At 32.9% G+C, this 23,874-nt stretch overlaps 3 protein-coding genes across 3 annotated transcripts in view; 2 read left to right on the forward strand and 1 right to left on the reverse strand.

The window, feature by feature from the left end:
- Positions 1-674: 674 nt before the first annotated feature.
- Positions 675-10,561, reverse strand: LOC106716621 (origin recognition complex subunit 1). Its single transcript, XM_045681522.1, has 9 exons — positions 10,419-10,561; positions 5,194-5,434; positions 4,047-4,989; positions 3,794-3,890; positions 2,988-3,160; positions 2,765-2,862; positions 2,259-2,521; positions 1,156-1,354; positions 675-944 (listed from the first exon to the last, which is right to left on the reverse strand). The coding sequence occupies exons 1-9, from the start codon at positions 10,511-10,513 to the stop codon at positions 687-689; spliced, it is 2,367 nt and encodes a 788-aa protein (XP_045537478.1). The 5' UTR covers positions 10,514-10,561; the 3' UTR covers positions 675-686.
- A 321-nt stretch (positions 10,562-10,882) lies between these two features.
- On the forward strand, positions 10,883-12,855 carry LOC106716612 (protein Aatf). The gene is made up of 2 exons (XM_014510157.2): positions 10,883-11,722; positions 11,979-12,855. The coding sequence occupies exons 1-2, from the start codon at positions 10,953-10,955 to the stop codon at positions 12,853-12,855; spliced, it is 1,647 nt and encodes a 548-aa protein (XP_014365643.2). The 5' UTR covers positions 10,883-10,952.
- A 5,160-nt stretch (positions 12,856-18,015) lies between these two features.
- LOC106716585 (adipokinetic hormone/corazonin-related peptide receptor variant I) overlaps positions 18,016-23,874 on the forward strand; it is a 34,594-nt gene continuing 28,735 nt past the window's right edge. The window contains exon 1 of the mRNA XM_014510120.2: positions 18,016-18,209. The gene's annotated coding sequence lies outside the window, so the exon portion shown is untranslated. The remainder of the gene's footprint in view (positions 18,210-23,874) is intronic.

Genomic DNA, 23,874 nt, shown 5'->3' on the forward strand with positions numbered 1-23,874 from the left:
CTTTGTACTTTAATATAAATTATAAATAGGCACTAACTTAAAAAGAAAAAAAATGAAATAATTAAATCATACTTAATGAATAACAAATAATTATTACATATATAAAGTTTACTGAAATGTCAAAATTATTTAAATAAAATTATTAAATGATTGCTGCATACATCATGAAATAAATTAAAAAAAAAAAAACATTTAAACTTAACTTATTTTTTGCTTATATATAAAATAAAATTCCCGTCACTTACAACTTAACACATTTCTTAAACATTAACCTTCCTTTCAACTGAATTTTAACAACAATTTTCCAGGCTTTTAGTTTGAGTGTACCGAACAAAAGATCCTCATTTTATTTTAACTGTAATACATAAAATAAAACTTCAAAATTAGCTTCTTACGGTCTAAAAGGGATTCTTTGAACATTTAACAATCGAAAGGCACTTCTAAGGCACATTAGAATTATACAGTAATCTCTATTGTACTATTAAGTCAAAATTATATAAAAAAATATTTTTATTCTAAGGCATTATGAAGTATAGACATGAAAATTATGTAGAAACTTCTAAGAAAATATCAGAAAAAATAGAGAATATTATCTACGACCATAGACAAGATGAAAAATAAACAGTAATCTCTTAGACCATAGACAAAGTAGAATACACAGAAATATCTTAGACCACAGACAAACATTACACATTGATATCTTTTGTAGCGTAATGTACATCATCAGCGCTGACATTTAACAGTAACCTCGGCTCGGAAGGTTTTGGTTCCATTAGTAGTAGTTTGATGGAGGCGAGCCTGGCGCAAATAGCCTGCGCCTGCGACGGTGTCGGCGGCCGTATGCTGGGGGCAGACGCGTACGGACGACCCTCTATCGCTACTATATCCGCCGCTTTGGCTAACGCACGAGATAGAGTCGTTTCATCAGAACCTGTTCTTTCAACCTGGAATAAATTGTAACTAGTATAATATATCAGTCAGTAATTGGTCACTATGGCTGCCACTAAGTGCAGATAATTGCAGGAAGACCACTTAAAAGAGTTCTGGGTTATGGAAATAACTACTAGTAATATACCATTTCTGAGGATGCGTATACAAAAATAGACTTAATTTTAGGTTATACACTACACCTTAGGTTTAATTGTACACAATTACCTCAGCGGCGACAGCTCTCAGCATGAGCCTCTCAGCGGGCGAGCAAGTTTTGAGTGCGCGTACAACTGCGCTGGAGGCGGCCTCAGCCAGCGCGCGCTCCACCTCGCCCAGACCTGCGCGTCCCGCACCTGCCAGCTCCAGCGCACGAGAGCACAGCGCCAGCGCACGCCGGGCGTCACCAGACACCGCAGCCACTTTCCTTTAAAAACACAAGACTTTTTTTTTTATGTGAAACACCTATAGGATCACTTGTAAACCGAATCGTTGGCGTGGCGACGGGTCGCCACTCTATACTGAGGTATATATATATATATTATTTATTATTATTATTATCATTATAATTATGATTCTTATCATCATTATCGTTAGTATTATCATTATTATTTATTTATTTAATTATAACATTTAATATTTTATGCATATTACTTATACACACAAGAAGTTTCACATCTGCCAGGCGTCCCATGACGGCTCACATTTTTTATTATTTAATAAATCTACATGTACAGACCCTTGGTCCGTACTCTTTTTTGCACAGTTTGTGGTATTTTTCCTTTTATGGTTTACTAGCTTTTACCCGCGACTCCGTCCGCGCGGAATAAAAAAAATGCACACAAGATAAAAAGTTCCTATGTCCGTCTCCTAGTTCTAAGCTACCTCCCCATCAATTTTCAACTAAATCAGTTCGACCGATCTTGAGTTATAAATAGTGTAACTAGATTAACATAATCCCTATGCTACATAGTTCCTGCTTATTCCTACTGTTAGTATAGATACATATAATTTAATATTAATTTTACTATATGTTTATATTTGTTAGTGATTTTTTTTTCTTTTTTCACCCCTTTATTATGAACTAGATACAAAATTACACAATACTTTTAAGCTTATTAACTTAACAATTTCATTTTAGACATTTTTATAGACAAATCTTCGCTCTGTGATGACGGATGTGGCATTTTATGTTGTAAAAGATGTTTAATGGTCCTATAGTACACATTACTTTGTCATGTTCATAAATATTAAATTATATAAAGGCGATAATATAATGTTTTGAAAGGCTCATCTACTTATTATTAACTCTACTGGTTTCAACATCTTACCTGGCTATCAACTGCACAGCGTCCGCAGTAACATTTGCCTGTCCCAGCCTGGCGGCCACGATGCTCTGCAGCTGCACATGTGTGTATGGTGGGAATGTGAGGCGCGTGAGGCCCACGCGTGAGGCCACACGCGACGCCAGCGCCCTCTCCGGCAAGTCCATCGTGTTGGCGACCGCCAGTACTGTCAGTAGGGCGCTGTTGTGCGTCGACCACTCCATTATACTGTACAATACGTCCTGTCGTCTAGTACACAGGGCGTCCAACTGAAATAATTCAATTACAAATTAGACATTTAGAAAAAAAAAATTGGACCTTCGAGTCGGATAATGTAAAAATAATTTATAAATACGATTTTTCTTGTCTTGTGTCAGTGTATTAGACTGTTATGGATTTACTAGGCGAGTTTGCGGTACAGAACGAGTTAAATGACTGTCTGGAACTATGAGAAAAACAGTTTTCTATAAGGTTTTTTACTTAAGGTGGTCACTTATAATTGAATTACAAACCTCATCAACAACTAAGACTGTGGGTGTTCTGCGCGGGCCGGGTTTGGTGAAACGCTTCTCTAGTAAAGAGCATGCCTGTTCCCATACAACAGATTTACCTTAAATCAATCAATAAAGCTATTTAAAATGTATTAGCATCGTTTATTAATTTTAATTTTTCTTAATAATTTCCATTTTCTGTAAGTGCAACACCGGGAAATACCCTGACTGTACACACACTCACCAGTCAGTTGCTTATATATCTGAACATACGCTTGTCTCGGTTCAGCAATTCTCATTCCATTCACCTCAACTAATTGGAACTCGGGTAGATCAGATTCATCTTTGAGGATTTTCAATGCGGAGTTTACAGTAGCTGTTTTACCGGTGCCTGGTACACCTGATATGTACATACACCTGGATTGAAATGAAATTTATTAATAGTCATTACAGATTACATTTCAATAAATTTTTATTTTTATTTTATATTACAAGGTGGCAAACGAGCAAGCCACATGAATTCACCGAAATGGCGAAGCGACCGCTGCCTATAAACATTCGCAATTGCAGATGTGTTGCCTACGAAGGAGGAGATGCACAAAAAGAGAATGTTTAACCTTGTTATGCATCTCCTCCATCAAATCCACCTCCCCTTCCCATCCTTTCCTTATAAGAAAAGGAGTGGGAAGGGAAAGAGGACTAAAATTAGGCCTCCAATCCAAATCCTTGAATAATATAAATACACTTGAACTTGGTTGAGCAAGATACTACTTTAAGCGATTCATTTTCCACTCTCGGAAGGAGACTTCTAAATGTGAGAAATTCAGGTTATGAAGGTCTATGAGTATGAAAAATATTGTCGTCCCTTGGATTATTTTTTATCCAGGTTCAACTATATTAGTCTGGCCTATCCTATTTGTGAGTTTCCTTGATTAATACCTATACAAAATATTAAATTTATTCTATTCTGTTTGAAAACAAGAGGAATTTTAAATTTATACATACATACATATTTGTATTAAGGAAAATAATTATAAAGCTTACACTTACCCACTCATATTATCTAATAATTTATTTCTAACGTAAGACAGTATTTCCTTCATTTGACTCTCTCGTCCTGGTAGAGATTGATTTTCTTTTAAAAACTCTGTAAAAGTTTAAATGCATAGATTAAAAAATATTAACAACAGAATATTTCATGGATGTTTTAAAAGGCCCTGTTTCCTAATCCAAAGGAAAGAAAAGAGCAATTAGTTTTTTTTTAACCAAGTAATTCATTTTAAAGAGATAAATTTAATATTACCTTCTATATTATCTAGTGAATGTGCTCTGGAATGTAGAGTAGGTGTAAGCTCACTCATTAGTATCCTCTTACTAGCACTACGTCTAGGTGTTTTAGCATATGTCCTAGAAGATTTAGGAGTTCTAGGAGTTTTAGGTGTTCTAGGAGCTGTTGGTGTTTTGGGCAATGGTTTGAAATCATCGTCACTGTCGCTTGTGCACCTTTTTATATTCTTTCTAGGTGTTCTTTTTACTGGTGAAGTTTCTTCCGTAACATACTTTAGAGGATGTTTAGTTTTTCTTCCAGAACGAGTTGAATAAGTCACTGTTTCGTTTTCTTGGAAATCTAATTCTTTCTTTGGTGTGTGCAAAGAATTGAAACTTATTGATTCTCTTTTAGGTGTGCTCGGTTCAACTTTTCTAATAATTAGTGTTGGTAATTCATCATTGGGATTTTCTTTTAGAACCATAGACAGTATTTCTTCATAGTTACGTGTTATTTTTTTACTACTCTTTGGTGTTTCTATTAACATTGGTTCTTCTTTTGGTAGCTTTTTCGGTGTTGTTTGAATAGGTGTTTGTTTTTCGTTTTTATCGCATAAGATAGCACGCTTGAGTAATAATTTAGTGTCATCTTTTTTCGTTACATTCCAGTTAGATTCCGATAATGAAATTCTACTCATTCTTCGTGACAAATTTGGTGTTTTCGGTGTTGAGGATAATGAGTTGGTTTTTTTAGGTGTACATAATAATTGTAATGCATTTCTTTCTAATTCTAGTACAGGTTCAAGATTGACCTTTCTTCTTCCATTAGCTATGAGCCTATACCTACAGATATAATTAAAAAGAGTGGGTCCTGTTAAAATGTTATCAGAGTCTTTAGTATGTGCAAGTGTTATGGAACATTTCTTATAAAATGTTTCTATAGAAACATGAGTATCAAAGGGACGATGGTCTTCAATTACCTGAAAACACACCAACAGTGGAGTTTTTATTAATTATAATTTATCTGTAACTTTAAGGTTAATATTCAATTTTTTTTTATTTACAGCCAGTTAGCAAAGTTGGTGTTATAATGTTAAGGAATTTTTTTAACATAACCTTGTCTTTTATATCATTCCATAGCTAATATTTTTATATAATCAATGTTTATAGAATGCGCTTATTACCTCTTTGTCAAAAAAACAAATTTTATCCGATTTATTTAAACATCCTTTGGGTAGATCAGTTGGCTTTGAGTACCATTGCACATTAGCTCTGTATGGATCTGTTTTGTTGGACAAATCCTCGTATAGTGATAATATCTTCGCAGCATCACATCCCTCTTCTGTATCCGGCTCGGCAGCGTCCGCATTCGAAATTAGTACATAATCACCAATCTCACCAATTATTTCTTTGAATTGAAACTTTCTAGAAAACATTGCATTTTATAAGTAATCCTCTTCCCCCCGGACTGCCGTAAGGTGTAGACGTCTTTCGTGTGTTTTGTTTTTCGACAAAAATATATTAAATTTAAATCAGTTTAATGTGGACAAAATAATAGGAGTGCATAAAAGTGTGGAGTTAATAAACAAAAAGAAGAAACAAACAACTATGATCGGACTTATGCGACCCTGGTACCGTGAGTCGAACAAAATTATTTTGTAATAATAAATTCATTAAGAAGACCCCGCCCACATCGTTGTAATTGGTCAACCCTACTTTCATTTGGTTTACGGAAGACGCGCACACGCACTTCGCTACGCCCTTGAGATTAAGACCCGTTCACACGGTACATATTTATATTTATAAAAAAAATAAAAAATAAATAAAAAAAAAGTATTTTGAACTATTTCTATATTACAAAGGACAACTTAACACGATGAACAAATCGCAACCAGAGGACATGACAGAATCCAACCCACAGACGTCTTTAGTCACAGCGCGCGACAAACGAAAAAAGGCAAATGTAGACTTTAGTGTCGAATTCAACTATTTTAAAGAGGAGATGAGGGAGCTCATTATCTCTAGAACGTCGGCACAAGAACAAGAACTTAAAAAGATTGCTCCAACTCTAATAGAAATACAGCAATCTAATCGTAATATAGAAAACTCAATAGCTTTTCTCACGGCGCAGAATGAAGAATACAAGAAACAAATTGAGAAACTGCAACGTCAAGCACAAGAGGATAAAAAATATGTTACACTTTTAGAAGAAAAAATTGAAGACATGCAAAAGGGAATGAGAAAAACTTGCTTTGAGGTAAAGAATGTACCAAAAAAAGAATCCGAAACAAAAGAAGATCTAATTGATATGATAACGTGCTTAACAAAAAATATTGGATGTGAAGTTGATAAGAAAGACATAAAGGACATCTACAGAGTCCGTGGAAAAAAGGATGGAGCGCAAAAAACACCTATCGTAGTTGAAACAGTCTCAACTATCTTAAAAAATGACATACTCAAGATGTCTAAAAGCTTCAATATACGACATAAAGATAAAATCAGTGCTCGCCATTTGGGCCTACGTTCTGGAGAAGACACACCAGTATTTATAACAGAAAATCTAACAGCAAAGTCAGCCAGACTGTACTTTTTGGGTAGAGATCTGGTAAAATCTAACTCCTATAAATTCTGTTGGACTGCATACGGGAAGGTATATGTCAGAAAGGACGAAAAGTCTCCTGTTGTACTAATTAAAAATGAATCGCAAATTCAACAACTAATGCAAGCTGGCTGACTATATGATCTTCAACCTTTTAGTATTTTTATTATTTTTATTATTTTTATTATTACCTCTGTGCGATTTGATTTGTTTTACATATTGTATCAAAACCTCATACGCTCTGAAACAATATTCACTCACAATTCCATTACTTCACCAGTTACCTTCATGTGCCAATTCATAACAAATATTAAACTATCTCTGCCTCTAAAAATTAATTGCAAACTAACATCTGTTTTCTCATATGACCAACAGAATATACATAAAATAAATACAACTAATATATCTTACTTTAAATTATATCATGGATAATCAACTAATTACTTTACATGAAATAGACGAATCTAGCTCTGCAAAATCAATAATTTGTGATATAGATGATTTGAGTAAAAACACAATCTGTAAGAGTGATCTAACAGTTATAACTCAGAACATTAGGAGCATTTATAAAAACTTCGACGATCTACAAATTTCATTAACCAATTTTAAAAATGACTTTGATGTATTAGTACTAACAGAATGTCAATTAGACCTTAATAAAACAATTCCTATGTTAGATAATTATACAACATATAATACTTTAAAACACTTAAACAAAAATGATGGGGTTACTGTATACGTTAAAACTGATCTTAGACCTAAAATATTTGAAATTGATTTGGCACATGCATCTTGTGTACAAATAGATATACTTAATTACAGCATATTAGGAATATATAGATCACCCTCAACAACGAATGCTGAAAATTTCATTGACTCACTTCGTTTACACCTCAATACTTTTGATAAGCATAAGAATATTATATTAACGGGCGACTTAAATATTAATCTTATACCTAAAATCAACGAATCGAGTACAGAATATAATAACAGACATAATTACCTTAACATGTTATCTGAACAAGGCTTACTACCTGGACATTTAAATCCAACTCGAGGAAACAGTTGTCTAGACCACTTCATGTTAAAACTAGATAAGATGATTTCTGCTACGGTAGCCACCTTAAATACTACAATTACAGATCATCGAATGATTTTATTATGCTTAGCTAAAGTTAAGGACGTAATATCCTCCCCTAGCACTAAAACTATATTCGATATGGAAAACGCCTTAATCAGCCTGGCAAATAAAAATTTATCCGAACTATTACATTATGATGACCCGAATAAAATAACAGAAAGTCTTATAGAAAAAATTAGTGAATCAATTAGCGAAAACACAAAAACAATAAAAAAGACTAAAATTACTAGAAATATTAAGCCTTGGATTACGACGGGTATATTACGCTGTATTCGGAACAGAAACAAAATGCAAATGAAACTAAAACTAAATCCTTGTGATGAGATTCTGAAAATAACTTATAAGCGGTATCGCAACTACTGCAATAACCTTATTAAAAAACTTAAACGTGACTATGAAAGAAATTTATTGTTAGTAAAAGACCCGAAAAAACTTTGGAATAATATCAAAAGCATTGCTCACATTAAGACTGACAAGAGCGCCAACACTGAACTATTAAAAATTGACCAAGACCCTCTCGTGTCTGTAAATCGTGTGAATACCTACTTTGCTAGCATTGGAGAGGAATTAGCTAAAAATATTTTAAACGACGCTCAAACAATTCCCAGTGATACTAACGAAAATAAGTACAACTCTCCGAATCACCTTACATCTTTAGCCATGCTCGACACGGATGTTGAAGAGGTTAGCCATATTTTAATGTCTCTAAAATCTGACAGTGCGGCAGGCTGGGACAATATAACATCCAAATTTCTAAAGTCGGCAAAAGAGATAGTCGTTCCTATCATTTGTCATTTAGTGAACACTTGCTTCGCGAAAGGAATTTTCCCAAAGTTGTTAAAGAGATCAATTATTACACCGGTATACAAGGGTGGTCACCGTGACGATGTAAGCAATTATAGGCCTATCTCGGTTCTTCCTGTTGTATCTAAAATTTTAGAAAAACTGATGAATAAACGGTTAATAAATTATTTTAACAAATATGAAATTCTATCCCGCTCACAATATGGATTCAGACAAGGGAAATGTACACAAGATGCAATTTTAGAATTAACTTCAAAAATAACTGATGCTCTAGACCATAAAAAGAAATGTTTGACCGTATTTTTGGATTTAAAAAAGGCCTTCGATACCGTCTGTGTTACCACCCTTATCAGAAAATTGGAAAGACTTGGCGTAAGGGGAAACCAGTTAACCCTACTACAAGATTATTTAAGCAACCGTACTCAAAGGGTAAAAATAGGAAAATACACTAGTGATGATCTCAAAATATCATTTGGTGTACCACAAGGCAGTGTTTTAGGCCCCACCTTATTCTTAGCGTATCTCAATGATTTGTGCAACCTAAATCTAAATAAAGGACACGTTATATCGTACGCGGACGATACAGCATTAGTCTTCGTTGGGGATACTTGGGAGGAAACACGTAGTGCAGCTGAACTTGGTTTGCGCAAAGTAACAAAATGGCTTAAATCTAATCTATTAACTCTAAACACATCAAAAACCAATTACATATGCTTTTCAATCAACAACCGTACACAACCGTTAAACTTCAATATAAAGATTCATGACTGCAGTAACGTGAATAACGACTGTCTCTGCCCTAGTATTGAGCAAGTTGGTTGTACCAAATATCTTGGACTAATGATCGATCAAAGATTATCTTGGCACAATCATGTTGAATTATCTACAAACAGAATACGAAAACTGATTTGGATTTTTAAAACTATCAGAAACATAGCCTCTAGTAAGCTTTTAAATCAAGTGTACATGGCTCTTGCGCAGTCGATTCTGACATACTGCATCCCTGTTTGGGGTGGTACTAACAAAGTTAAGCTCTTAGAGCTAGAACGCAGCCAAAGATCCCTAATAAAAGTCATGTACCATAAGCCCTATAGGTATCCTACGAGATTACTTTACGCTGACAGCAAGTTGTTGAGCATTAGGAAATTATACATACTACACTTGTTAATAACAAAACACAAATCAGTTTTCTATAATTCTAAATTGGATACTAGAAGAAGCAAAAAAGCAATCAATGAAGGTATGGTAAAAACATGTTTTGCTTGGCGTCAATATAAAAAACAATCAGAATACATATACAATAAAACCAATAAAATTCTAAATATGTCACATTTGAACCTACATGATTTAAAAAATATTGTTACGAATTGGCTTAATCAACTAGAATATGATGAAGTAGAAATGTTACTTAACGCACCATAACAGACACATTCAGAAACTAAATAGACCAAAATACTCACACTACTAGTTCCACGCATACACTTTCATGCACTTGCAGTTTAAACGCACACAACACAACACAACAACACGCGCGCATTTACACTTAAAAGCAAACACACATGCAATGTATTAGTCTAAGTCATAACGAAATGTAACAAAATAAAAATGTATAAAATTTCATATGTTATGGAAGAACGGGGCATCCTGACACAAGTATGTACTTACTTAAAAGGGTGCCTCAACCTAAAATTTGTTTGTAATAATTGTGTTTTGAAATAAATAAAATTTATTATTATTATTATTATTATTATAAGTAGTAAACCTTTAGGGTAATTTATTTAAATGAGAGATGAATTTAACGCTTTCGTATTGAGTTTTCTAGTTTTTAAAATAACAAATAAAATGATTTATTAGTAGTAACTTACTCGTAGTGTTTGAAGCTCGTAGTAAAACATTTTTCATTAGGTATCTCATCACTTAACCAAACTACGGGCTTTGATTTTGATGTTCTTCTTCTCATTATTTTAATTTATAATTTTAAGTATTATGAATTTATAACTGAAAGGTTAATTAAGTTTACCGTTTTTGATTCGAGATGTCAAATGGAATATCAAAAGTCAACAATATTCGCGGGTGAAAAGTACTGACAATAAAACGGGTGATATAGAACAATGTTTTATATAAAATTGTCAATTTTTTCTTTCAACTATAATTATTTCTTTTTGACTCATAAACTTCTTATTAAAATCTAATGCATATGATTGTTCTGCTAAAGTAATTAATAATTTAATCAATGAAATGCTTAGTACTACTTTTTATAAAGTTGCTTGACTCGAAGTTACTTGTGTCGATGGTCGTTGCATGTCAATGTCATTACTTGTCATTCATATCAGTTGTCATTGTCACTTACACGTTTTGATTTGTTTTAGATTTGGTTATAATTTGTGCATGTAGATAAAATGAAGTTAAAGCAAAAGAAAACGACAAAGACTACTTTATCAGAAAAAATTGCAGACGCACTAACTGTAAAGCCACGTGCGGATATCGAAGATGATCATGTTTTCGGTACAAAACCAAAGACACTTTCACGTGCCGAGTTCAGTTCTTCAGATAGCGAAGATGATACGTTAATTAGTGATTTTAGAAAGAGAAACGTTAATTTGTTAAGTGAAATCAGTAAGAAATATGAAGGGAAAGTTGTTTCACGGAAGGATCTTGAAAAAGATAGTGAAATCGATGGTTCCGATGACGAGGATTCTGCAGTATTGGACAACACAGAAGGGAAGCGAGAATCTGACATTGATAGTGAATCGGGTGATGAGAGTGATGACTATAGCATAACTAAGATACAAAAGCAAATAACTGGTACAGATGATGATGAATCTGAAGTTACTGAAGGTGATGATGATGTAGAACAAGATGACGATAGTGGCAGTGATGATGATGATAATGAAGGATACGATATAAGTGCTCTAGACGAGCCTGTTAAAGAAAGTTTTGAGCATATGAAAAAAGAAAACATTTCTGAAGATGCTAAAAAAGGGGCATGTGTTAGAAATCAGTTATTGATTTGGGAAGGCCTTTTAGAAATGAGAATACATTTACAAAGGTGCATGGGTAGTGCTAATAAAATGCCATTTAATAACACATTTAATGAATTCAGAGAAAACACAGATTTTATGGAGGAAAGTAATAAGGCTATAAATAATGTTGCAATGGTTTTAGATAAGTAAGTATCCAATATAAATCAAATAGCTATTATATATATTTGAACTATAGTTGATAGATTATGTTGTCTAGTAGAGTATATGTAAAAACAAAATAACTCAAGATAAATTTTTGTTTTTGTATTGCACTGAATAGTGATAAATCTAATAAAGTTATTATTAGATTTATCTTTAATTGTAAGAAGCATATTTAAAATATTTTGTATGGTATATTTATTGTGCAAACTCAATTAATGGGAAACCTATTATCTGTTTCAGATTATTGACAATCCAAAATTTGTTGTTCAAAAATTTTCCTGAGACTAAATCATTGTCAAACAAGAAGACAGGTGTTGAGATAAAACAAAAGACAGTTGAAGAAAGTGACGAAGAGATACCAAGTGATACTGATAATGAAGAAATACCGTCTGATACCGATGAAGAACCGGAAAAAGTACCAGAGAAGGAAGAAAAGGAAGATAAAATTAAACCAACATTGAAAAAACGTAAACTTGAAGACTACGAAAAAGAACTTGATACTTCCCATAAAGCTTTCAAATCCTTTAGAGATAGTACAATACAGAAATGGAATGAGAAAACTCGTATAGCTGCAGCTAATATCAAAAATGCACCAACAAATACAATACTACAGCAAATAAATTACATATTATCTGACAGAAACAAACTCATCAGACGTACGCAATTAAAACGATCCGAATATGATATAATTGGTTACAAAAAGACGGAAGAAAACGAAGAAACAAATGACAACACTGTTATAAAAGATAGAAAAGACAATGATGAATATATTCCAGAAATATTTGACGATAGTGATTTCTATCATCAATTGTTACGGGAATTAATTGAATGTAAGTCTGCTGATATATCGGATCCAGTACAACTCAGTCGACAGTGGATAGCATTGCAACAAATGCGGAGTAAAATGAAAAGAAAAGTCGACACTAAAGCAACTAAAGGTAGAAGAATCAAGTATGTGGTGCACAATCAATTAGTTAACTATATGGCTCCGGAAAAATCTGTTTCTTGGACAGATGAAAGCAAAAATGAATTGTACAGTTCTTTGTTTGGTAAAATGTTTGAACACAATAATATTGGTTTGAATGTTAATTTAGAAAATGGCAAAATAAAAGAGTAATTTGGTAAAGTTATGTTTTGTTTTTATTCCAAGTTAATCAACTAATATATACAATTAATAAAATTGGAGTGTCTGTAATATCGAAAAAAATCTTTATATCATGAACATTTTTACTGGAAGGTGAAGCTTATTCATGCAGGAGCAACTTAGGCGACTTTTTTGTTAAATCGGGCTGATGGAGTCGCCGGCAACGGCTAGTTATATTACTAATATTTTACATGCTAAAGTTTAAATGCATGATTTGATGTTTTTTGAAGGTATCTCTGGAACGGCTCAATGGAACTTGGTGAAATTGGGCACAGATGTAGAACATTATCTGCAAGAACACATAGAATTCTACTTACTATGTTTTTATTTTAATTTTAATTCCACATGGATAGAATCGCGGGCTAAAGCTTCTAATTTTCTAACTGCAACATCACTTAAGTACTCCCTTAGTGTGAGATATCACCATACATGAAATTTACACTAAAGGACCCAGTGTAGATAAACATTGGATAATTTAAGTGTTGCCATCTATTTGGAAATTTGATGCGGGTGTTACAACGCGATTTATTTGTCGATACAGCACAGGAAGTTATAATAATAAGGAAGTGTTTAACGATTCCTTCGCCATATTTATATGAAGACGAGCGAAAAAAAATATGTAAACATATAAACTTTTTACATGTTTTCTGTTATAAATTTCGTAGATCTAAATATTCCGATACTTATTTCTCCGCCTTAATAACAAAAATAAAACTAGTAAAGTGTAGAAAACACAATTCTAAGATACAATTTATTCATCACATTTAGATACTTTTTTGTTAAATTCTGTATCGTCTTGGGCTCACATTAAATGTGATAATTATTTTATAATTGCTAAATGCGAAGGTTTGGATGTATGGATGGTTGGATTAATGGATGTAAGAACACATAGTCGCGGGTAGAAGCTGGTGTTATATATTTCTTATCTAAATAGTTGGCCTCATTCGTCGCGGTTCACCTTTAAAAAAATATTTTTTGTTTTATCACGTGTAACCTACATGTATTTTAGTTTTTTTTTTAAGATTAAGGTTTATCAATTGATGTTAACTAATTACACAAATTGGCATACTTTTTGATATAGTATTCATTTTATTATTAAAAAAAAACCACCTTAATCACAAAATTACCTACTATAAAGGCTCAGTGAACCTCCCATTAAAAACTTGGTAATTATTTAAGTATTTTTGCCAGTATCGCAACTTTTTCTGATTTGAAGGCATATATTTATATTACACGAAGGAGCCGGTTCGCCCTGGGCAATAGCACGAATCTACGATTAGAAGGACGTGCTTCACGCATCTTATTCCCCAAATTATAATTCAGGATTCCTTGAATAAATAGGCGCACATATACATATTATATTGTCATAATATTTCAGATGTTTGTAATTTTATTATATTTGATTTTAATTTTTAATGCAACTTATTCGATAAACTTCCTTGAGTTGAGTTATGTAATTGGCATGACCAGCACGCCATTTACCCGTGAGGTACAATATCTAAATAGTGTTGCAGTGAGTAATGAACTTCAAGACATTTTTAAACTGTTCTGGTAAATCTCTTTCATATTTCATACATACAATGTTTACGTTCTTACTTTGTTTCCTTATCAATGTTATTAATCTAAGTTTAGACTTAGCAGTTAATAGATATGTTAATGGTTGAAACAAGTATAGTAGATATTTGTTTCGTTGGTATTTTCTTTGTAGAAGAAGCGAGAGATGTGTTAGATCGCTCCTAATGGAGGTCCGTGGTCTCTGCCTACCCTTCTGGGTGTGAGACGTGAGTTATATCTGTTGTTGTTATTTTGTCGTTTTATATTCAATTTTCAAACATCTTTGCCGCTCGGAATATCACACGAGTCACTGCTTAGAACACAATTTCTGTGTACCGCGTCCTAAAATTATACATTCGAGTCGAATTATTGAAAACGTATTCTACCCTAAATCAAAAATCTACCATAAGTGACTATTTATTGATGATGTGCAACAATTACCGTTGATTTCTGAGACCAATGTGTCATAATCTTTGACAAAACGGAGATTTCAATATGTTTTAAAGGGAGATTTTGCTCTCAGAAATCCACGGTTAGTGTTAGAATAAGAACGCATTTAGCCGCGACATCCGTGTCCCGATTATCAACACTAGCGACCTCTGGGAGACGCGGGTTATCTTCGCTTGTAAACATCAACTATCGGATAATAAGCTCAGAGCAGCCCACTTGTTTTCGGTGATTTCATTACGGCAAATTAATTATATTGTCAATTCGTCCGTAAAATCGGTAAATTATAACATGTTAAGCGATTTACAACTTACAAAATTTGTGTTAAGATTGATATTTGTATGCTTGGATACGTTTGATAAATAAAATATCAATAAGGATTGTGTAAGGCGAACGTTTGACAAATTGCTAAATACATCGCGCTGTAATGAGACGCTGAGTTGAGAGGAATTTGTGCGAGGATTTCGCCGAAATACAGACAAGATGTCAAGTCGTAGCGTAAATGTGGTACTACTGCAGGGAAGATAAATAATAAAAAGTAATTAATGTGAAAAAAATCTATTCACTTTGTAGTATTTTTTAAAAACAAAACTATAATCATAGCAGTAATAGTAAAGCCTGAACAGTAACTTCTGTTGCATGCCTGCTTTGTTTGAGAAAGCACCAAAACGTCAGAGCATACGTACGTTAATACGTATGCTACGACGTCATATGATGCCATTCTAATTTCTTGCCATGAATTGGAGTAAAATAAGGTTTTGTTTATCCGCCAAAATGTGAAGTTTTTTTTCAATAACTAGAAGACTAGTAGATTTTTTGATTCCATTTTCAGTGATAATCGGCTTATTTCCATTTGGCATTACAAATTTTTAATCCCATAAAACTGACGTGAAAAGAGGAACCGTATTATGTATTTACCTATGATTTATTTCGGCTCCGACGGTGTAATTCAAATACGCCATAAAATATTATTCAATCTTCCATTTAGAAAAATCCAAACACATTTTCAGTATTTCTCCGAACAAATAAGGTAAACGGGCGATTTAATTCGTAAACACCTTAAAGGTTTTTATATTTTCTTCTTGAAATATCTGTGAAATTTTATCACGATACGTCTGATATGTGTGACACGCTTCATTTTTCGTTTTATTTCATTCATTTGAGAATATAAATGGACTTAAAAATATTTGTATTTTTAATAACAAATCTTCATAACATTTAAAATTTTGCATGTTGAAAATAAAAATAATTTTCTAAAGTGTTATCATTATGTATTAATTCTTGCTCATTTAGGAAAATGACCTTTGCAGTGCTTCGATAAGTCGTAAACTAATCATCATAACAATTTAAATATGTGGTAAATAGCTCTTATAACAATTTGATCAATAGTGGGAGGAGAATTTAACTATTTGATTGTACGTATTGTTAACTATTTTTCAACATTGGAATTCGAAATTTGTTTTATGAGGAATTTGCTATCCGTATTATAAATAGCTAAGAATATGTCCCTAAACTAGCTATACTTAGCCTTTTTTCTTCAAACATTTTCATGTATTCTTATAACTCGACTACGAAAAAGCATTTATAAATCCTTACTTTTTATACAGACGTATGCCGGTGCTATAAATAGTTTTATTTTAAATTTTCGAGTTTACTAAAAATATTATCATTAGAAAAATAATGATTAGTTTGTATTCATGGCCGTGCATTAATAAAGTCCGTGCAAGCGCATTCGTAAAGTTTATACACTTCTTAAGTAAGCTTTAAACTACTTAAATTATATTTTTAAGAGTTTACTAACTTATTTATTAATTAAAAAATTATAAAGGTGTATAAGGACCGCGACAAATGGAGGTCCGTAGTCTCCCAACCCTTGTTGTTAAAACATATTTCATTCACCTTCACGACGCAAGTCTTTAAACTCTATCAGAGATTTGTAAAGATCGTTAACCCTTTCCATCGAATAAAACGAACTACAGGAATGTAATATATTTTCATATTGTGATTTATTAATAACTTTGTAATGTCTCTTATTGGCTACGATACTACAATGAAAAGCCGAAATAATATAATCTAACATTCGTTACAAGATAAAGATTAAAGCTTAAATCTGTGAAGATTTTGAAAATAAATCTATATATATAAAAGAAAGTCGTGTTAGTTACACTATTTATAACTCAAGAACGGCTGAATCGCTTTGACTGATAATTGGTGGGCAGGTAGCTTAGAACCAGGAAACGGACATAGGATAATTTTTACCCCGTTTTCTATTTTTTTATTCCGCGCGGACGGAGTCGCGGGTAAAAGCTAGTATATTATTAATATAAAAAAACGTTATGGTGGGTTTTTTACTTTTGGAACACTTTTACAGAATACTTTGTAAATGTCAAAAATAATGTATCAATACAAATATTATAGCAGTGGCAATGGAATTTTAAGGTCAGACTTCACAAGAAATTAATAGGCGATTATAAACAAATATGGCAAACACAACATAGGCTATCTAGACTCAGCATTTAGACATGACATTAGAAAATCCACTGTTAAATGTTAAAGTTCAATGTTGTGGTGCTGCCCACTAACATCATTAAAAGGTGTTTACGACGCACCAGCTGAGTGCGACAATTGACGACAACGGGTGGTCCAAGGGGATGTCAAGCCAGTGCAAGGAAAGAGCGAAGCTATGTTTTGAAGAGTCCGTAGAGTAAAGAAAGCTGCTTCACTTTTTGTTTATCAACCTCTATGTAGTATTTACGCGTAATAATGCACTTTTAGAGTCGGGTACTGACTTAGGTTATCTAACATTAGTCTAGGAATTAAACTATTTTATCTAGTTGAAAAATGGTCTTGTGTATATTTGAAAAAATGAGGCATAGAATTTTTGTACAAAACAGAGTTATGAATATAAAGTTATTTTCAAAAAACTAATTTAATATTCATGTTTGAGACACATATAAGGTGAATTACAGCTGCTTTTCAAGAAGTATTCCGTATATGAATATAGCGCTAATGTTAAATTATAAACACATTAACATTATAAGTATATTAATTTAATAACATTTCCACTTTATTATCAACGCTTACAGCTAACATTTGCACCCCATTCAACCCGTAAGAGAGATAACATCTGGGCGGGCGGCGTCGAGCCAGTAGCGAACGCGACCGCGACACTAACAAACGCCTCTTCTGACAGCCCGCAAACTCCTGCCCGATAACTCCTGCCTGCTAACTCCTAACGAACTGCTACCTGCTGATTTGTGTACCTTAAAGTGCAGTGAGAGTGCTGCTTGTGTTATGTGAAATAAACTGGATGCCGCTAATTTTTGGTAAGTATTGAAATTAATTTTAATATTACATTAAAAATTTAAACTATAATGATAAAAAGATCATCCCTCCTGAATTACTCAGGTAAAATATACTAGATTTATTATGAAAAAGTTCAATAAGTTTAATGTTAAAAATTGACAGTTGCAAAAGGAAGAAATTTTTAATTTTAACTGTTCAGAATTTTTATTACGGATTGATCCTCTTCTACGCAAAAGAACAAATAAAACATTTATAAAGTAAGGGAAATATTAATTGCCATTAAAAGGAGCATTAAGTAAAAAAATCCAATCCAATCCAACACAACTGTAAATAGATAAAAGCCTTTAACACAAAAGCGTGTGTAGTTATTTTTGCCACCTGTTTTTCATTAGTATTTTCCGAGGCATGATTGATGTACACTTTAGCTACGTTGTTTTCCTGATAGCTCACGTAATTATTATATCTGTTACATTACACAGTTATCTCTTAAGCGAAATAAAACCATATAAACTATTTTTCGTTTTTTTTTCATCTGGAGCGAGAAATTTCGTCGTCATTAGAATCCAAATTACCACGTTCAAGGCATTTCTTAATATTTTTAATCTTTAAAATAATGAATTCCAATTTATTAACGTTATTGGGATAGACATCATACTAATATTATAAATGCGAATGTTTAGATGGATGGATGGACGGATGTGTGTTTGAAGGTATCTGCGGAACGGTTCAACGGATCTTGATGTAATTTGCCACAGATTTAGAACATAGTCTGGAAAAACACATAGGGTACCTATTACGTTTTCTTTTAATACCGCGCGGACGGAGTCGCGGGCCACATGTAGTATGTTATAAACTGAACATCCCTTTTATTTAAAGATATATTTTATTCAATGTAACATCTGTTACTGTTTGCCCAACAATATCAAATATCGCTTTTTCATATATGGCACTACTCAAAGAGCCATTTATCTTTGCTTTAGGAATAATGACCGGTTTACATAATTCCAGTCCAGCGATCGAAAACAGCACATTCCAGACCGTAATCCACATAGTACATTCCAGGGCCTGCCATTCCATTATAAACTATATAGCGCATACATTTTATGATGTTAAGATGTTATATATGTTTTTCTCTCGAGTTCCTAACAGTAGCTTTGTTAGGGCAAGGCCAGATAGGGCGACAGCCCTGGGCGCCGGGCATATGGGGGCGCCATTGTCGGATATATAGGGGAGCCTGCGGTGCCCCCTAATGCCCTGGTTCCTAAATCATTGACCGTAATTTAATGCTACTTTGACAGTGTTTTCTGAGTATTTACGAGAAAATTTGTCAGTTAAAAAAGTTTAAAATTTATTGATTAAACTATGTTACTAGGTGACAATTTTAATATCGTATTGTTACTCATATTGTTTATCTAGTATATGATGATATAAAACGACGCTAGAATTTTTTTTTGGTGTCATATTTTTACTAGATGACACCAAATGAGAATCTCTACCACTACCTTCAATTAAAATTGAGATACTGATGTTATGTTATTAAAAACAATCAAAAGTAATATTTAAAACTAAAGTTCGTATTATAACAGCTTCGTAAATTGATTCCTGTTGAGAGAACATCGCTGTCTCCTGTCTCTCATATCAAAAGATGGAATGCGCGCATTAGCTGTACGCGTCTGTCATAACATTTCCAATTCTCGCACTCATGTATCTTTGACTTTCATGTCCTTGTGTTTTCTTTGATAACATCTTTATCTTATAATAGGCTTTCCGCGTAAATGGATCCGTGGCCGTGGAAAGTTTTTTTTGTTTCCATATTTGTGAAGGGCTTTGATGAAGGTGTATGATGTTATTCTAACCACTAAAAATAATTACTGAGTACTTAGAAAATCGACAAGTTTAGACATCTAGAGAAATTAACGTATTTGTTTTATGTTTTAAATATATATGTGTAGATCTATAGAGAGAGATGAAGAGATATTCAAGCTCTAAATGAAAATCTGTAATCTTTATTTATCCAGTCTTAAAAAAATTGGTTCATGACCACCTTCACTCTAAAGGTAACTATGATTATATTATTTTAATTAAATTTATTGCTTCACTCATAGAGATTTAATAGCTACTTAAAAACTTAGGGATATCCCATACTAAATAGCTCTAAGAGTCATCCGGTGTAGAGTGGTGCTGCAGAACATATTGAAGTTTACATTTCCCAGTTGTAATCCACCGCTGGATTCAATTCTTAACTGGAACAATGTAAACTGTGGAAAATAGTAATACTTACAGCATTTGTGTTCTCAGGGACAGCCCGAATACCTTATCTCGGATGTAACGGTTCGAAGACGTAATAAGATTAAGCGTCTTTAAGATTTTTATAAAGTAAATTTTCAAAAGACATCGCTGATTACAAGCATACAAAGCTCGGAATCACGTTAATGAAGTATCGTTTCTCATAATATTCGACGCTTATATATTTATAGCTTATATATAATAAACATCTCTATATTGAAACCTGTTGTAAAATTTTCGAAACATGTTTTTACACCAATAAAACAAATACGAAAACATTTATAAATTAAAATTATTACTATGTAATTTATGTCAACTAAAAATTGAGATTTATTTCACCTATGCTAGTTATCGTAATTAACTGAAAACAAAAATATATAAAGATTTTATTTTATAATGGTCTCTGGTTAATTCATTGTAAAACCTTTGTTTTTTATTAAACAACTGGCAGTTGCTTGTGATTTCGAAGGCGCAGGTACGGGAATGCAGGTATAACCTTTGCCACTCTGGTATAGTGTAGCTTTCCTACATTGAAAGAATTTTTCATATCGTTTTAGTAGTTACGGATCCTATTTAATGCGAAGAAACAATCAAATCTTTATTTTTGTCAAAGAGCAGTGTCACAATTTACATTTAAAGAAGACTATTAACTGGAAATTACTTGAACTAGCTATTGATAAAAACGATGTCTTGGCTTAAAGCTTTATATTATTTTGACTATTTGACAACATATTCACTGAAAAAAAAACTATGTATTTTTCAGAAATTTACCTTTAGTTACCTTTAAAAATGAATTCTTTAGGATCCGGTTACAGTTTCAAGTTTTGTCAAGGATCAGATTATCTGTCCCTTATTTCTATCAAAAAGTAAAATTGGTCTAGAATATATTATGTTTCTTGTACAATCCTTACTCCTAGTTCACGTAATAATGCGTTAAAACCTTCAAAAGCATCATTTTGTGGAATATAATACGGATTTCAATTGATTTATCTCTTGTGTTTACAAGCAATATTTTGTATGGGTGTCGGATTAAACTTGGCTCTCTAGCTTTATTGGCATACATGCTTTTACCGCGAGTTCACTCACAATTTCTCTGAATGCTTGTTAAAAAGATTAGAAAGGACTATAATTGGTAAGCTATTTTTTTATACGTTGATAAGAGTTTGAAACTTGAATTCTTCTAAGTTAGTCATAGTTAGAACGGTGGTAGACCCAGCAATGACATCTTTTGCACGTATGGGACGGCTCGACCGGTGTAATACCACGACCACACAGAAGACATGCGTGAAGTGAAAGTAATTTCGTTCTGATGGCAATGCATCTGTAATTACAGATGTATGGGCAACTGTCTCTTCGCTATTCCGGCGAATTCAAGTGTCTGCTTGCGCTTTGCCACCTTTGGCTACATAAAAAATAATCTCTTGCTTGTACCCTACACAACTTATCCTATGAGTAACATGGTAGTCGGTTTTTTGTGTTTTATAAATCTTTTATGGTTATGAATAAAAATACTTTTTGTAGAGACAAGAACATCTCTTTATAACTTGTATTTAGTCACCGGAAAATTAAAGCTTTATATAAAAGAAATATATTCATGATAAAGGGTTCAGTTTTCTAATAAAATTTACATGTCCGATTGACGATCCCTGTCCCAATAGTTGAGAAGGTCGCTGCTGTTATTGACTCAGCAGGGGTAATAATGTATCACATGTCGTAGAATATTTTCCAATCCACTCAGAAAGGCTGTGATAACATAAAATAGTTATTAAATTCGGACGTCTAATAAATTGTTTATGGATTCATAGATTAATGGTTTAAACAAGATATTTAATGGATTGGTTACTACCTTATAGTTCGTAATAGTTTATGGTGTATACTAGCTTTCACCCGCGACTCCGTCCGCGCGGAATAAAAAAAATGCACACAAGATAAAAAAGTTCCTATGTCCGTCTCCTAGTTCTAAGCTCCCCATCAATTTTCATCTAAATCAGTTCGACTGATCTTGGGTTATAAATAGTGTAACTAACACTACTTTCTTTTATATATATATAGATTATTAGATCACAATTCATAACATACTAGGTTTTGATTGCGCCTTTTTCATACAGAATTAAAAGAAAACTAGGTTAATAACCTATGTGTTAAGGACTGAAGCATTTAATTTATATAAAAATATACTTAGATTAGTTTATGTATTACATTTTCTCGTGTCATGTTCATGATCTATTAAACTTCGATTAAACACTTGAGAGTAATCTTATGAAATCCCATTTCAAATACAATATGAGTATTGGAAATTGGTAATTTAACATTTACGTAATAAAGTATAAAATTGAACGACGTTTTCAATATCCTTCCGGGACGTGCGTATGTCTCGGGATCGATTATTAAGTTGATGCTTGTGTGGGACGCGGTTTTATCTGATGCTATATTAGTCTGATATTTGCTGTCACAAATTGACGTATCAGCTAACTTAAGATAGGCTTCCACTGTGCAAGCTTCATCTACGACACGACGCGTCCATGGAAACAGCGTATGGTAGCAGTTGAGTAGATAAACTATACAGAGACAAAGCTTCTTATGAACGTTCAAAATTTTTACCTATCTTGGTAGGGTTGTCACAATAGGTTGAAAAAAAATAATCGAAAAATTTCTTGAAGAGTTTTATTAGTCAGTATGATGGAATAAAATACATTATTTTTTTAATTTATATAATTCTTGATTATTTATATTGTTTTTTGTGATAGTGTTGGCAGTAACAGATAGCGTAAAAAATACAACAAAATTGTAATGAAACAAAATCTTCAAATATTTTAATAAGTATAAAATAATTGAATTTTAAAACAGATAACAAATCTACAAATAAATTGAAATAACTTTGCCGAAATTGCCCTGATATTAAAACCCACTTGTTACATAAATTTATTCAAATAAAAAAATGTGCTTAGTTTCAACCCTTATTTTGTCTACTGATGTACCGGCGTAAACCGGTTTTTTCCAGTATCGCCGCTTCCGCGACAATCAGCCACTGGTCAGTCAGCATGCATGTCATGTCATGCATGTCAGCATGCAACAGGGTATGCCCCTGTGCGCTTGTAGTATTACAATCAATTCACTCGGTAGTTAGAAGCTTTGTCTATGTATTTTAGGTTTGTTTATCATTTCTAAGAGTACTCATGTTATGGTAGTTTAGACAATTTGCGTACCGTGAATACCCGCCTTTACAACGTTCCAATGATATCGAAGTAAGTGCATTTAAAAGGTAGAGTGTTCTCGCCTGATGGGATCAAAAGGGTTACTTTACGGTTATTCTTTATATTTCATTTGATTAATTTATTTAATCTCAATATATCACAGGTTACGTCTATTTTAGAGCGTATGAATTTCTAAATGCGATAT

Source organism: Papilio machaon, chromosome 16 (genome assembly GCF_912999745.1).
Source record: "Papilio machaon chromosome 16, ilPapMach1.1, whole genome shotgun sequence".
NCBI classification, from domain to species: Eukaryota; Metazoa; Arthropoda; class Insecta; order Lepidoptera; family Papilionidae; genus Papilio; species Papilio machaon.

Excerpts from the sequence above, each read along its gene's own strand:
- LOC106716621 (XM_045681522.1), bottom strand. The coding sequence starts at position 10,513 with ATGAGAAGAAGAACATCAAAATCAAAGCCCGTAGTTTGGTTAAGTGAT. Across the intron at positions 2,522-2,764 it reads CAGTCTTAGTTGTTGATGAG|TTGGACGCCCTGTGTACTAG; the intron begins GTTTGTAATTCA and ends GAATTATTTCAG. Across the intron at positions 945-1,155 it reads TGAGAGCTGTCGCCGCTGAG|GTTGAAAGAACAGGTTCTGA; the intron begins GTAATTGTGTAC and ends AATTTATTCCAG.
- LOC106716612 (XM_014510157.2), top strand. The coding sequence starts at position 10,953 with ATGAAGTTAAAGCAAAAGAAAACGACAAAGACTACTTTATCAGAAAAA. Across the intron at positions 11,723-11,978 it reads GTTGCAATGGTTTTAGATAA|ATTATTGACAATCCAAAATT; the intron begins GTAAGTATCCAA and ends TATCTGTTTCAG.